We start from the raw sequence: 17,727 nt of genomic DNA, 5'->3' as shown, positions 1-17,727 counted from the left end.
AATATAGTTTGGTTAAGTTTCAACCGGAACTTAACCAAACTGCCTAGTTGTTTGAACTAGTCCAACGGCTAGAAGGGAAAGCTCCTTATGAGCTCTCCCCTTTGCTCTTGTATAAATAGGGGTACAGCCCCCTCTTGTATTTTCACTTCTTGTAATGCTTTTCAAGCATCCCTTTACATAAATAAAATTATTTATTTATGTGTGTGTTGTTCCTATTTTACCCTTTTTAAGGGCTTTGCTTAAAGTGTCTTTTAGACACTTCTTTTGAGTATTCCAAAGGCGATCGTGGACGACCACCATTTCATTACATATACCATATGACCTGATCTGCCTGGATCCTCAACAAATGCTGCACGGCCCCAAGACATTATAGCCAGCCAATTTTGCCCTTAACCAATTATATTTGTAGGTCTGAGTTATTAGCTAATCAGCAAAAGTCAAACATTTTCTTAAGGAAAAAAAATGTTACATGATTTCCCAGTAAGAAGTAAAATAAAATTTAATTTAATATACTTCTTCCCCATCATATTTACATCCAGCTCAAACGTTCACCACATCCTTCCCTTATGCACAATTTCTTCAGTCCCCTCCAAAAATAGAGAAAAGGAAAGAAGGGAAAGGCAACAAAGAAAAGAAAGATCCAAACGGGTGCACTAATTAAAGAGTGTTTTATATATATATATATACACAAAACACCATCTTGATGCTTTGTTCTAAGTTCTTACCTCTCTATCTCTATTGCAGTCATGAGTCCTTTTACTACATGAAGGAAACTATCAGACTTCTGCATCAACCCTTCTTCTACCTCAACCCTTCCATACTCAACCTCATTATATATCTTCACCATAACCACATAGAGAATCAAGGTTAGTACAGTGACCACTGCCAAGTACCAAATGAACTGGATGTTTACCAGGGCCTTAGCCCTATGCAAGGCCCTGTGGTCAATGCACCTAACCACAAAGGGACCATCTTCCATATTCAACATGTACCCCTTAGGAACAAACTCAGGGGTCCATAGCATAAAACCCATGACCATGAACCACACATCTTGGAACAATAGGCTGAAGGACCTAACGAAGGCCACCCAGAAGCTCCTAGGATAGGCTATCCCCATAAGAGTAGTTAGAAGAGAGACGTTGTATTTGATCTAGAACTATGCCATAATGTTATGTTTTCCACAAATGGATACACACATTCAACATTCAATCATTTTGTAACTGTTTAAAACTGACATGTAATGGTGACTTAATAGCTTCATTAACAAAGAGAATCAAAGAGTTGGAGATACATAAAGTCAATTGCCGGTAGGATCTATTACCTCTGAGATTTTTCTTCTGAAGAATAAAGAAGCTGAGGTTAAAAGATTTCTTATGATGTGGATTCAGAATGGACCATTCCCTGTGAAATGGATTTCCCCTAGAGAACAGATCCAATTCGTGTTGTGGGAAAGAGAAGACAGGATTAAAGTTGGCTACTCTATTAGAAATTCAGGTGGTAAGTTCCCTGACATTGAAGGGAACTATCTTCAGGATTGTCTTCTCCTGGGGAGGTTTCTCATAGGCCAAGTGGTTGATTCCTTAGTGCATACACAGCTGGTATTGAGGTGATATCCAACAGCACTAGATAGTACTTGTGAATGATGCGAGATATTGGCCATCAACATGACAAATTTCACTCTTGTCTCCTTGGACTTTTGTGCTCTTAGGAGGGGGGTCCTTTAATGCATTCTGTTTTGGGCTTTCACAAAATAGGGGTTTCTTTGTATTGGGAAAGTAAGCCACTTAATTGGAGTGTTACTTGTGGCACAAGACTTTTTGTGACGATATTTAATTAATGAAATTCTCAGTAAGGGTTGAATACCCCAGCTTGCTCACCGAAAAAATAAAAGGGTAAACTAAGTTGACATAATAGCATATAAGAGTAGATATATTCTGTTTTATGTGGACATTTTCACCATGTAGGATACATTCTCGCATCATATTAATGCAAGAAGATTGCTCAACCAATACCCCCATGATTTTGATTTATAATAGCTCCTAAACTTGGTTAAAACCTCCAGGGAAAAGTTCGAACACTCTACTTACCAGTACGAGAGTATTGGTCTAAACTCACACTTCTCGCTTGTATTTCACCCTTGCGTTTTTATTCCGCTTCCTTCTCTAACCCCTTGGTTTTGTCAACACACTTGCATTTATAGGACTAACTACTATTTCCCCTCTTTCCATTGACAAATCAAAAGTTCTCAAGCTCATCGAAAAATAATAATTTCTCATCCAAATTTTATTGTGCGCATGGATTAGGATTGAAACACTAGCCTTGCAAAACGAACAGCCTAGCAATCCAAGTCTAACATGAGTTCAGTTTGGACCAAGTTTTGGGGCCCAATAGGTCAGGCTGGGCATACTTTTACACCTGTTTAGGAAATGGAAGGGGCACACTCAAACATCTATATAGATTGGATACAAGAACTCCACCTAGCCCATTTGCAACTCTAAGCAACATAAACATAAAAATAAATAAATACAATCAAAATGACAGTTTACCAGGTTGTTGCATGAAGATGCAACATGTGGGTCATTATCACCAAATCCTTCTTTTGCCTCTTGCAACGCTAACAAGAAATAGTTTTCAGCTTCACCCACTTTCCCCTGAAAGGAGCGGTGTAATACCAAGAATATTCTTAAAATAAATGCTAAGTGCTACTGGTCCAAAAATATTCTAGTTTGAGTATCATCACACAACTAAATGAGACAGGCAAGATTAGGAATTGCAGTAAGCTGATGAATATAAAAGAGGTTAAGGAACACTTGCCTGGAGATATAAATCTCTTGCATTATCCGTGAAGATCCTCCATTTAGACGTATGTATGTTTGAGACCACTGAACCATCTTCAATTCTTTCTAATCCCGAAATGTGAGCCTCTCCAGTAACATTTCCACTTGCAGTGCCCATTTCAGTTGCAGAAACGTCTTCTGAAAGTGCAGTACCACAACTTATCCCAAACAAAATAGCTGCAACATCCACATAAGATTCCTTTGTTAAATAATATGCATATCCAAAAGTCAACAAAATAGGTATGATCAGCATATATGGAGGATTATTTTGATCCATTAATGAGCTGCAAACAAGATATTCTTTAAGATAAAATAACTAAAAAATAAATCATGTTAAAAGGCATTTGCTATACTATGTAAGGGAATTTTGGTTAAAATTATGCTGCATTCTGTTTTTGCTTATCAGGAATAAGAGTGGTTTAAATTCCAACCATATCTAGATGAATGTGTAAGGAAATGACTTTGAATACATTATGTTCAATAATGAACCAATACACATGCACATATGAAGTGCGAATATACCCACTAAAGGAAACAACACAAGCACATGATGTGCTAACACATAACCCACAAAAATGGCAAAATGCCTATAAGGCATAAGTTAATATTTATTGAAAAGAAAAGGGTGTAACACCCATTACAATAGAGCAAAAGCTCCTCCTTGAAGTCGTAAATACAAAGGGGAGAGCCCCTATTTATACACTCTCAAAGGGACCACCTTGGGGGCTCCCAACGTCTCTATTGGGAGGCCCCCAATATGGTACGAAAAACAAAAATAAAAAACAGAAAATAAAAGAAATATTACAATGCATATTCCAATTGGAATATGCGTAAAATGACAAATTACAAGAATACCCTTGAGGGTATTTTAGGAAGAGAAAATATATATATTTATATATATATATATATAAATAGAGATACGTATACATATATATGTATATGTATCTTTATATATATATATATATATATATGTACATTTAAGGATTATATTTCAACATACATATATGTGTACGAGTACACATATTTTAAGACCCCCCCTCAATCTTTGCGGGAAAACGAAAAAATTGAAAAAAATCGCAAGACTCCAAGAGGCTTCGGTAAGGATGCTGTTGAAACTTGAAAATGCCTTCCTCCAATTGCCTTCTAATGGTGAACACATTTCCCGATCCATCCAAGGTACTTCTTTTTATCTTATCCCCAAGATCCTGTGGAATAACAACAAAGAACAAGTAAAAAATATATTTGCACTTTATTCAAATGGAGCATTCCTAACAAGGTGCAAAATTATAACTTATGCATAGAAATTTGAAGCATATGATAGGATAACTACTTTAGCATGAAAAGAAAATTTAGAAAAACCAAGGTTTCAAAATCATATATGATGTTAAATAGTGAGCTGAAACGAATTGCAAAAAATGCATAATGCATTCATAAGGTCCAACATTGGACAAACACAACCCCATAATGGGGAATAACAAAATGGTCCACTAAGGGATACCACAATAAGCCTATGAAGAGGCATAAGCTACATATGCTTTATTAAATGAGGGCCTAAAATGTCATAAAGAGCATATGCATATACTATCATAAAATGAATTAACACTTAAAGAAATCATTAATGAACATGCTCCAAACATACTTTAGTTAAAATGAACACGGATACAAATGTTTAAAAGGTTTTAAAAGAACACGGATACAAATGTCCAAAGGCATGATGAATATGAACTTCAATAAAAGGGGCTTTATAAAGGTATATTTAACACGCATAGATCAATAATAGAGTTTTTCACATCTTTAGGGAGAAGATTTATGTCAATCAAATGTCATATATAAGAAGCATGATTTGACTAAGTATATTAAAACATCCACCCAAGATTCAAGAATGAATATCATTTGAGACAAAAGACTCATTTTGCATATCAAATACAAAAGTGGCCGAAAAACTATAAGCACTAAATATATAGATTAAATGCTAAAATATCAATTTGATTTAAAACATATCATAGATATGATTCACTTGTATCTAAAAACACAAGTTATGAATGAAATTTTGCAATTTTCAATAGTAATTCATCCACTACAAGCAACTACCTCATTAGTCCTCAAAAACCTACAAATCAAGTGTATAAGCTACTAGAACAAGAACATAACCCATAATGTCATTAAAGGCCAAAAGACACACACAAAGGTGTGTAAAAATACCTCTTGTCTACATATAATAATACTTGAAATGAGTGTATCAACGACAAGAACAAGAGAATACATGTCAACATGGACTAAAAGCATCTCTTGTCTACGTAAAAAGACACTAAAAAACAAGTATGTTCAGCTACTAGAACAAGAATATCAAGTCAACCATGGGCTAAAACACAATACATCTCTTGTCTACATAAAATGGCACTTGAAATGAGTGAAAGAAGCCAACCATGGGCATACATTGCAGCGACTAGAACAAGGACACAAATGCCAACATGGACTAAAATCACACACTATGGTGTGAATCAACGTGCCTTGTCTACATATAATAACACTCAAGACAAGTGTGTTCAGCTACTAGACCAAGAGAACAAAAGTCAACAAAGGGCTACCAACACACAAAGGTATAATAATATGTCTTGTTTACATATGATGACACTTAGATAAGGGGCATAAAAGGAGAAGACTTTTGAGGCAATAAAACTTGTAATGACGAACATATAAATAAAACCTTGAATCAATAAAACAATATCTCTTTTTAAAAAATACCCATAACAATAACATTTTGGAATAAATGTGTGAATATACACACACCAAGAACACTTGGAACACTTGTGCACAAAAGCACAAAACACGAAATCACAAATGTGCAAATGCACTCATAAGATGCAATAATCCCAAAAACCTTGATTTTAATATACCTTAAAACATTTAAGGTTTCATATATCCATCACATTTACATATAAATGAGAGCATCCACTGGATCAATGGCCAAAAGAGGAAAAACGAGTGACACACTCATAATTAGAGATCATATAACAAATTATTTTAGAGTCCCCAAGGTGCCCATAACTCACCTCAACAACCATCTTTAATATGGCAAGTGGACAATCTAAAATGACATAAGGTGCCCATAACTCACCTCAACAATCATCTCTAATATAACAATAAAGCCATAAAAGGATTGATGCATCATATAACAACTTGTGATGGATAAGATAAGTGTCATAAAAGGCAAAAATACCTTTTCAACAAACATAATGACATAAAGAAATCATCTTGGGATAATCAAGAGAAGATAATCAAGCTTTTAACAAAGATATCACAAGAACCGTAATGGTTCGTAAAGAGAGCTTTAACACAATATCCAAGGAAAAGATATTCAAAAAATACTTGAAAATTTATAGAATTGGGATTAAATCCCATACAACAAATTTTAATATTCTTTGATTGTAATGAGATATGCGGAAACGTACAAAGTGCCATAAGCACTTATAATGTTTTATAATGATTCAACAAAAGAATCAATATCTAAATTCATTACACTTTCACCAAAAGAAATGTGCACAAAAGCTCCATAATGTAAAAATGTCTATGAAGAGACAATACGCATACAAGCATAAATACTTTATAAAAGAAGTGCACGAAGACACTCTCACAATACTTGAACAAAATACGCAAAAAGCGTAAAAGTGGCAAACATGCAATAATGCATGTATTTCATAAGGAACAAATGCTTGAGTCTCTCAAGCTTTAAATATGCAATTATATGCTTGATAAATGCAATTTAAGACAAAGAAGACCATATTATGGCCAATGTAGGCATCCTTAGAGATACAATCTAAGAGGTTTTGAAACCTTATGTGAAAAATACAAACAAACATGTTAATAAAGTTGTATCATTAGAAGAAAAATAAAAAATTAATGAAATCTTTTATACAAAAGGATGCAATAGATACACTATGCATTCTATATAGTATGAGAAGATTTTTAAAAGATCTTTCCTAATGAACACAATGGTTTATACAACATATTTATCACAAACAATTTTTCAAAATTCTTTAAATAAACCAAAACCATTGAGAGACCTTTAGGAGTTCATAAATATTTATCAATAACAAGAAGTACTTAGGGTTCATAAAAAAGTAAACTACAAAGATTTGGATGTGAGAAATTCTCATACAAGAATTATATCAAAATATTTTTTTTTTGTTTTCACAAAGAAATGCACTAAAAACCATACACAAGAGTTTTTAAGCAAAGATCATTAATTTAGCAAGAAATAATATATAAAAAGTTAACTTATAGGTTAATCACGAAATTGTTATGGAAAAATCATAAATCTCACATAATTGAAAAACAATTTTGCAAAACATAAATTACTATTATATGTGATGAGGAATCGATAAATATATAACCAAGAATTATATATTTGGACAATAAACAAGTTTACCAAATTTAAAATGAGATATTTTAAAATATACGAACACGCAAAATGTGAAAGGAAATGATTCAACTATCAAAAACACTAAATGTGCAAGAAAAATAGTTTCATAATGCATAATATGTTAAGAAAAGAGATACATACCGAAAAGTTCTAAAAAAATAAAAGAACAATGAATACTTCACCATTTCTTGAGCACCACTCTTTCCGTTGCACCAAGAGACAACCCCATCGTAACCTTGCTCTGATACCATGTAAGGAAATGGCTTTGAATACATTAGGTTCAATAATGAACCAATACACATGCATATATGAAGTGCGAATATACCCACTAAAGGGAACAACACAAGCACATAATGTGCTAACACATAACCCACAAAAGGGGCAAAATGCCTATAAGGCATAAGTTAATATTTATTGAAAAGAAAAGGGTGTAACACCCATTACAATAGAGCAAAAGCTCCTCCTTGAAGTCGTAAATACAAAGGGGAGAGCCCCTATTTATACACTCTCAAAGGGACCACCTTGGGGGCTCCCAAGGTCTCTATTGGGAGGCCCCCAATATGGTACGAAAAACAAAAATAAAAAACAGAAAATAAAAGAAATATTACAATGCATATTCCAATTGGAATATGCGTAAAATGAAAAATTACAAGAATACCCTTGAGGGTATTTTAGGAAGAGAAAATATATATATTTATATATATATATATAAATAGAGATACGTATACATATATATGTATACGTATCTTTATATATATATATATATATATATGTACATTTAAGGATTATATTTCAACATACATATATGTGTACGAGTACACATTTTAACAGAATGTTACTCTTCAAGAATAAGTAGTTTACGAAATCCCATTGCCCTTTTTATGCCACTGCCAAGGGAAGCTTTCTAAGGCTTTAAAATGGAAGAACACAATAGAATAGCAGCAGGATCAGAAAAGAGTTACCATCTCACAAAAGCAAATATGTAGAATGAATCCTCTTCACACAGCAAGAAAAGGTCCCTTCTAAAGCAGATGGTGACAGAGCCCGATCTGAGGGGCCCACGTCGGATGGCTAAGCCTCTCTCTCTAAAAAACGTCGAGGACGAAAAAAAAGGAGAGAGGAAGAGAGAGAGAGGTGTCACATTCTCCACCCTTTTCTTCTTCTACTTTTCGGGTATTTGCAGTAAAAATGTACGGGTTCTTCTCTTTTTCCGAAAGAACGAGAGTTTAGCATGGCTTAAATTGCATGGGTTTAAGGGAAAATCGAATCTACGATTTTTTGCATGTATAAAACATGTATTTTCAGCGTTCTTGATACTTGAATCTGATTTTCTGCGTTCTTGAACATGCCTGTGATTTTTTGCATGTATAAAATATGTATTTTAAGCGTTCTTGATGCTTGAATCTGATTTTCTACGTTCTTGATCATGCTTGGAATTTTCTGCATGTGTAAAATATATATTTTCAGCGTTCTTGATACTTGAATCTGATTTTCTGGGTTCTTGAACGTGTCTGTGATTTTTTGTATGTATAAAATATGTATTTTTAGTGTTCTTGATGCATGAATCTGATTTTTCGTGTTCTTAAATATGCCTCCGTCTTTCTGTATGTGTAAAATCTGTATTTTCAGCATTCTTGATGCTGGAATTTGATTTTTTGCGTTCTTGATCATGCCTATGATTTTCTACATGTGTAAAATATGTATTTTATGCGTTCTTAAACATGCATGTGATTTTCTGCATGTATAAAATATGTATTTTCTACATTCTTGATGCTTGAATCTGATTTTCTGCATGCCTACGATTTTCTGCATGAATAAAATATATATTGTTTGCGTTCTTGGACAGATTCACAATATAGAATATATATATATATATATATATATATATATATATATATATGTTGTCTGAGTTCTTGAACAGTTTTCGCAGCATGAAAACATGCATATCAGTTTGCGTATTTGACTATGTTCACAGCACTGACATACATGTATATCAGCCTGCGATTTGAGCCATTATTTGCAGCTTAAAATATATGCATAACAGTCTGTGTTTTTTACTGAGTTTGCAGCACTGATATATATATATATCAATCTGCAAATCTGGACCGTTTTGCAGCTTTTACACGTGCAGATCAGACTGCATTTTTTACTGATTTTGCAGCACTGATATATATGTATATTAGTTTACAACATCTGCCCTGTTTTGCAGCATATATACATGTATATAAGTCTGCGTGTTTGGCTATATTTGCAGCACTGATGTACTTGAATATCAGTCTGCAATTTGGGTTGCTTTCTTAGCGTAAAAACTGGTATATCAGTCTGCGAGCAGAACTGGGTTTGTAGACAATATATATATATATCAACTTGTGATCTTTATTGTGTTCGCAGCCCTGATATATATGTATAACAACCTGCAATTTGGGTTGGGTTTGTATCCTTTATATATATAAGTCTGAGATCTTGATTTTTTATTGGCAGTCATGATATATATATATATATATATATATATATATATATAACAGTCTACAATCTTGATAGTGGATACAACATACATATGTATATCCGTCTGCGATCTTGTTAGAGTTCACAGCGAAAATGTATTTTGTACTGTGAACTTTTTAACTGTTTTGACTTTAATGACAATACGATAAGACTATTATACATGGTTCATGTAACACTCCGAGATTTTTAACCCGAAACTTTGAGTAAAAAAAAAATCGTCAACGGAAACATTTTTAACATTTTGAATCAAAAACCTTGGGTGAGTTACGGTCGGTTAATCACACTAGTACTAGATTTTAACAAAGGAGGAAACATTTCATTATAAACTTTCATTGTAGCATATAGAAGTTCCTAAAACAAAATAGCAGCACTACAAAATCCAGTCTTCAAAAAAGGGAAATGGAATGGTTCCTAGGCTCCACCACAACTCCCCGTTATCGCCCTGGTGATTCATTCAGTTCATGTAATTGTGTAGAGGGTCAAAATAACACCCATGACAAAGTACATGTATATAAAAGTCGGCATGCAGGACCGTTTTCAAAGAGACATTGATAAATCACAAATTCACTAAAAACACTTTAATACGAATGCATGATCAGGGATGTTATGCATGACTTAACAATGTAATGGGTGTACATCTATGACATAAGTGACTTAAGATTTTGTTATTTAGGTGATCCTTCTTAAATGAAGCATGTGATGCTTTTATCATAATGCACATTACACTTTTGTTCCTCTTGTTAAGAGTCTCTATGGGTTCGACACAAACAGTATCTGAATTGGATTCACGACCAAGGAGTATATTCAAACAATTTGTGTCTTATTACCTTGGCCTTGCACATCTTTTTCAGCCCTGAGTGAGGGACGAAACTTATCGAGAGAGAAACCCACCAGTCTTTTCTTCAGTTGAAGCCTTATTCACTGAAATTTATTATGTCTTGAAAACAAGTTCCACACAAGGAGTTCCCGATCTAGTGGGATTACTTGGCCTTAGACGATGTACTTCCTCAAAAAAATTTACCGCCCTAGCGGGTTACCTAGTCTTAGCCGAAGCACTTCCTCACAGAGATTTACCATCCTAGCGGGTTACCTAGTCTTGGATAATGCACCTCTTCACAGAGATTTACCGCTCTAGACGGATTCCCGATCTTGGTCATGCATACCCTCACAAATATTTCTTTTGAAACTATTTCTCAATTAGTTAATCCTTGTGACATACGTACTTAAACCTTACTTTCAAACTTACAATAGCCTCTATCTGGCACAAGTACGCATGATTTTTCTTTTAACTTATCATATAGTCATTGGCCACCACTTTAGAGCACACATATTACAATTTCCTTTTCAAAGGTTCAGAACACATATGGTATTTCTCACTGCCTTGTGAGTCAATTTTGACATTCCGCTAAAATGTCTCAAAATAATACACATACTTTCTTTGCACTTATCAATTAACACCATCCAGTTGGTTGTCAAACAATATGCATCACCCAAATAAATATATTTTTCTTAATTGAATAATCACACTCTTTCATAAAGCAAAGTATTTGTTTCACATTCTTCATATCACATTTATGATATATCAAAAAAATTCCATCAGAATTACGATAAAAGTACATAATATATGTACGAAGCTAACATAAACCTTAGTCTTTTACTTAATGAAAATATGTCGTTTCAAAATCACTTAGGCAAATAAATGTGACCTCATTTCATCAAAAGCTAAATCATAAACCAAAGTCCATTTTATAAACCGGTACCATTTTCTAAGCTAACAGACTTAAAACACATAAGCAAGACTAATGTTACTGCTTTTTATTAGAATATATTCAAAACATAAGTCAAACCTTGAATTCATTTTTAAACCAAATTGGCTTACTAGGTTAACACGGCCTATAGGTTCTAATTTACCGAATTTTGTCATAACCTTTTTTTTCATAAACAAATACTTAAATCGCATATTTTAAATATTGACACATGTTTCATATTTTTTTTTAAAATACATTGACTTAACTTGTTGATTGCAAGTAATTCTTTTAAATCCAAATCAGAGTTTACAAGAACTCCAACTTTTAGCCTCCCATCACGAGTTGTGGCATATTTTTTTCTGTTTCTTTATAAGCCCGTTTTAGAAATCGATTATGCTACAAATGATCGTATGTTACACCTTTTTTGTGTTACCCAACCAACACACTAGCTGGACTGTTTCACCGGTAATCTAGTTTCTGGAAAAAAAAACTCATCTTACACTCTCAATAAAAAAAATGATTTAAGTAAATCTGGTTTCTCTTTATTTTTCTTCTTTCGAATTCTCATAGGTGTCCAGACCACATGGGAATTTTCTTTCACCAGAACACCTATGCTTACACGTAAACTGAATTTGATTGCATGCATATTGTAACACCCCAAAATTTCAAACTTGTAAACTTTTAAAAATACTTAGAAAACCTTATATTTTTTCAAGTTCTTATCAGAGGAAACAATTTTTTTGAAAAGCAAAACAAGTTGACAACTTTGGGCACGTTACCGTAAAAAGTCATCATCAAGCCATCATTATCAAAAACATTTTGACAAAACAAATTGTGAGCCAATTATTCATTATGAAAACTATTAGTTGTACAAAATTTAGTGTTTCCCCTTTTTACAAAACTCAAAACCAAAACAGGTAATCATGGCTCAAAACTGCGAGCAGGAGAGTGAAGTCTCAGGCCATCTTGCATTCTCCCATCGGCTGTCTAATAGACCTACTCATCACATGCGCCTATAAAATGGGTCAGTTTCACGAAAAACTGATAGGTAAGCAGGCAAGAAAATAGGGAACCAAAATTAAAGAAAGACATTATACCGACAAGATAAGCAATTTTTAACACTAATTTAAGCTACACTAACAAGAACAATTAACTGTGCAGAAAATAATCTATTTCTAGCATATACAATCGATTCTACAAGCAGAGAACATTTAACTAAAGCAATTACTGACACAGAATATAAGCATATATAATATGCAGTTCATTCATCTCAAACATGCACATTCAAGCAGATATTGTGAAAAGGATATTGATTATTTCGATATTAACTGGCTTGTGGCTACGCACAGACGCGAAATGTAGAAACAGCCGAGACGGATCCGAGGGTTTATTATGCTATGTATTTTATAATACCCCAGATTGCTAGTTGAGTCCGCTCCTAAAAGAATGGTCAGTGACCAAGAGAGGATTCCTCAAAGGCATTTGTGGCCATGGACAAGTTCAAAAGATCTTTTTGACACAAAATTACTATGCGAATATGGAAGCGAATGAATCTTTCCAAGAATACAATCATTGCATGTAAATGTATTTGTATTACAAATTTTTTCCAAAAAAGGAAAGAGATACAATTTGGACATACTAGGATGTCCAAACCTCTTATGCCAAGTCTCAATATCTTTAGATTGAACATGATAACAAAATGATTTAGATGGCAAAGACAAAAAATCCATATAGTAAAGATCTCTTCTTCTATGGCTTTACCCAATCCGCTTTTCAGACCGAAAATCCTGCACATAGCAATAGGTTGGTGAAAAAGAGACATTACATTCAAAATCAGTAATTTGATAAACGAAAAAAAAGATTTAAATTAAGTTTTGGAATAATTCGGATTTTGGGAACAAAAAATTCTTTGTTTTGGCCATAAGTTTTCTCAAGGTTTCCAATGCCTTCAACATCCAAGGATGTTCCTTCGGCGGTTGAAACATATGATTTAAATTTGTTTAGACTTGGATTTGATAAAAGCGATGCATTTGGGGTCATATGAAATGAGGCACCCGAGTCAAGGACACAAGAAGTCATACCCGAAAAAGAGGAAATGGCAGCACCGAAAGTGGAAGGCAAAGAAGATGATGTAGATGAAAAAGGTGAAAAAGGATCTGACCCGGGATCCGACCCGAGTCGACCCGATCCATGTAAAGATTGTGTACAGAGTATATGTTTCCTTTTAATCGGGTTTGGATACACCAGACTCGAATCCATATCTATGTAAAGTAAAGTTATAAATGGATTGTTTTAGGTCACGATTTCATACAGAAATTGTGACAGCCGCAGACCCCTTCTTGCTTTCGCCTCTTCGTCTCTCTTTCTCTCTCTCTTTCTCAATGCAGGTACGGGTGGATTTCTAACATGGTATCAGAGCTTAGATCTATCTAAGGGCAAAAAAAGGCTTCCGACAAGAGCGACAATCGATGTTTTGAGGTTTTTTGTTCCTCCCCTTTTCTACTCTTCTTCATTTTCTTTCTTCTCTCATTCTTCCCTCCTCTTCTGAATTTTTCTGTGTACCCACATCTCACGTGGGCTTGCTTCTCTCTTGGATCTGAGATCCACGTGAATCCTGTTCACGTGAACCCAGACCATGAAAAACGAGGGGTTGTATTTCACGTGAATCGCTGAAATCGATTCACGTGAAACAGTAGACCAATCGCGTGCCCTACTTCAGTTTTTGTTTGACATTGCCTGCTTGACTCCCTTTACTGCTGTCATCCGCTCGATCTCCCTTTGTCCCATCTCTTTCACGCATCCATTTCAACATATTCGTGTAGTTATTTTTTTCTCTTATTGCTACTCGTTTGAAAATATATTTAATGTGGGAAAGTTTTTTTTAATATCAGTTTTCTGGAGAGCATAGAAAAAGGTTCAATCTCTCTATTCTTATTCTCTGAATCTGACAGCCAAAAAAAATGCTGAGCATTTCGTGAACACTCTTGCTGAAATTCACTCTCTATGGATCCCTATTCCCCTCAATCAAATATTTCTTCAAGTTTTCTCAACCAACTCATTTTTGAAAAGTTGAATACCTCAAACTTCTTGATTTGGAAGAGACAAATCATTCCTTTTATAAGGAGCTAAGGTCTCTTAGGTCAGTTGAATGGAACCATCCCAGTCCCACCAGAATTTGTTCCGAGAGAAGCAAAAAATGATGATCAAGGGGCGAGTTCGATCGTATATGTCAAAAATATAGAATTTCTCAATTGGTAAAGGAAAGATCAATTTGTTGTTGCATACATCACCTCAACCATGTCTCAAGAGGTCCTTGTTGCCATTCCCGACAATTGTACAACATTGCAACTCTGGGAGCGACTGGTTTAGACGTATTCACAGGTTTGACAAGCCAGGATGGTTTTTCTAAAAAGGGAATTTCAATTGTTAAGAAAAGATTTCACGACCATCATGGAATATTTGAACAAGATGAAGACCATCACAGATCAGCTTGCAGTTATAGGATGTGTCGTTAGTGACAATGACATGGTGCAACAAACCCTGAGCGGATTGGGATCTGACTACAATATGATAGTCACTTCACTATTGTGCCTTCCTATTCTTCCTACCTTTGATGAGCTACGAGCCAAATTGATCCAGTACGAAATGACTCTGAAGGGATTCTCTGAAGAAACTCACATTCACCCAAATTCTGAAGAAGTTTTTGTCACAGGAGTGACATATGGTAGAAGACGGGGACGAGGAGGACAAGGGCGAAGTGGACACGGAGGGCATAGTCTGTTTCTCACTCCAAACATGTTAGCTCATGCGCAGGGATCAAGATTCATCCCTACTTGCTTCCTTTGCAACAAAAAGGGGCATATCAAGGCAAATTGTTGGCATAATGCAGAGAATAAAGGAAAGGGTCCACAGACGGAAACCAAAAGAAAGTTCACAAATACCAGAGACAGTGGAGAGATTAAAGATTTGTTGATATCTGCCTTGTCAGAGTTGAAATTAAGGCAGAGTGATGAAGGCACTTGCTTTGTTGACTCAGGGGCAGCAACTCATGTAACAGGCGATGCAGGAAAAATTTCTAACCCTATTCCTTATTTTGGAAAAAGTAAGATTGTCACTGGAGATGGATCCCACCATCTTGTTTCTCATGTTGGAAAAACTATCATTCTCATGCCATATTTCACTCTTTCTGACGTTCTTCATGTTCCTGACATCAAGAAAAATATTGTCTCTGATTCTAAACTTATTGATGATAATAATGCTTCAGTTGAATTCACTCCCTTGTCTGTGCAGGTCAAGGACCTCCGCACGAGGGAAACATTCGCTGAAGGAAAGAGACGAGGCAATATGTATGTCTTTGAGGAAGCTCCATGTCATGTTGTTCGCCTTGTTCATCTGAATTTGAAGCCTTCATTAGAGTCATGTTCATCCTCTTATACTAATGTTTTTAGTATTTCTGAATGTAATAAGCCATTTTTATGGCATAGTCGATCAGGACATTGTGGGAGTCATTTTATTGAAAAACTTGTCTCTAATCATCTCATTCCAAAAAAAAGTCTCAATGGGAATGAGAGCAGTCATAAGTGTTTCAGTTGTCTCTTATGCAAGAGTCATGTATTGCCTTTCCATTCCATTAATAAGAGAGCTTCAAAACCTTTTGAGATAATTTGTTCTGATGTATGTGTTGAAACGTGAAGACCTCCACATTCACCTGTGCAGGAAAGAGAAAACGAGAAGAAAAGGTTGCAAAACATGTCAATAGATTCCAATGTGTTTTTCATTGTATTAGAGGTTTAATATATAACTAATACATAACCTTTTTAAGGTACTAAAATACCCTCTAATAATATACATATTTACAACAGACATTCATCACTTTGGATCTGGATCCGATCCATTACAGAAATCGGGTCCAGACCTGACTTAGGTTAGAGAACGAGAAATGACTTCTTTTCAGTATGGGGACCCGCCCCGATTGCCTCTGGATCTGTGAGCAGATACTATCTAATCTTTGTTGATAACTATTCCCGATACACTTGGATATATTTCATAAAAATAAGTCAGAAGTCTTCTCTTTGTTTCAAAGTTTCTTTCCTTAGTCAAAAATCAATTTTCTTAGTACATTCAATTTTTTCAATGTGATGGAGGTGGAGAATTCTCATCCCGTGATTTTATTTCCTTTCTCCGAAATAACGGAATAGGAAGGGTGTCATGCCCTCACACCCCTCAACAAAATGGGATTGTTGAATGAAAACATAGGCATATCGTTGAAAGTGCCATGAGTATGCTTCATGACAGTAATCTTCCCATCAACCTATGGACAGAAGCTTTTCATTTTGCCGTAAAATAGACTACCTATGGTTGTTCTGGAAAATAAGTCTCCTTATCACTGTCTTTTTGGAGCTCATCCTAGTTATCAGGATCTGCGTGTTTTTGGATATGTTTGTTATGTGCATATTGATCAGTCCTTGATAAACAAGTTTCAAGACAAGGCCTAGAAATGTAGGTTTGTGGGATATGCAGATGACTATAAAGGATATAGGTGTTATGATCTCATCAACAAACGCATCAAAACCTCAAGAAATGTTGTCCTTGATGAACAAAATTTTGATCGCGAAGCTGACGCAACGACCATGTCAACTGAAGTTTACTATCCTTGGCTGAATTCAGAACTTTTTGCTGGCCCCAATGAAGTGTGTTCCTCAGATTGCGTACAACAAGAAGAAGAGATGTTTGAGAACACTGGGACGTCGAGATCACAGAATGCAGAGAAAGTACCAGGTAGATACAAAGGCATTGTCTATTCTAGACAGAGACCGATAGCATCAAGTCATTCGAATCATGTCTAAATCACCAATCCAACTCCTTCACATACTCTTGAGGTCAGAAAATCAAACCGCATACGACATCCTATTGACAGGTGGGTTAGCTATAACAACTTTTTCATGGATCTTCAACTCTTTTTAATTGCCCTGAATAAGGAAGATGAGCCCATTATGTACTATCAGGCAGCCACTTCTACCAAATGGGTAGAAGCCATGAATGATGAAATGCAAGCCTTGCATGAATGTGTAACCTGGGAAGTTATTCTCAGACCACCTGACAAAAATGTTGTTGGATGTAAATGGGTCTATAAAATAAAGTACAAGCCAGATGGAACCATTGAACGATATAAGGCAAGGCTTGTGGCAAAAGGATTCACTCAAGAAGCAGGACA

At 35.0% G+C, this 17,727-nt stretch overlaps 1 protein-coding gene across 2 annotated transcripts in view; it reads right to left on the bottom strand.

Annotated features, from left to right (window-relative positions):
- LOC149812018 (Tetratricopeptide repeat (TPR)-like superfamily protein) overlaps positions 1-17,727 on the bottom strand; it is a 228,728-nt gene that overhangs the window by 195,701 nt on the left and 15,300 nt on the right. For both annotated transcript variants that reach the window (XM_089993921.1, XM_089993922.1), the window contains exons 3-4: positions 2,815-3,014; positions 2,547-2,651 (exon numbers count right to left, since the gene is read on the bottom strand). In XM_089993921.1, coding sequence (XP_089850047.1) covers positions 2,547-2,651; positions 2,815-3,014 — 305 coding nt within the window. The remainder of the gene's footprint in view (positions 1-2,546; positions 2,652-2,814; positions 3,015-17,727) is intronic.

Source organism: Nuphar pumila, chromosome 17 (genome assembly GCF_984573655.1).
Source record: "Nuphar pumila chromosome 17, dmNupPumi1.hap1.1, whole genome shotgun sequence".
NCBI classification, from domain to species: Eukaryota; Viridiplantae; Streptophyta; class Magnoliopsida; order Nymphaeales; family Nymphaeaceae; genus Nuphar; species Nuphar pumila.
The sequence above is the reverse complement of the archived record's forward strand: the minus strand, read 5'-3'. Positions and strand labels throughout refer to the sequence as shown.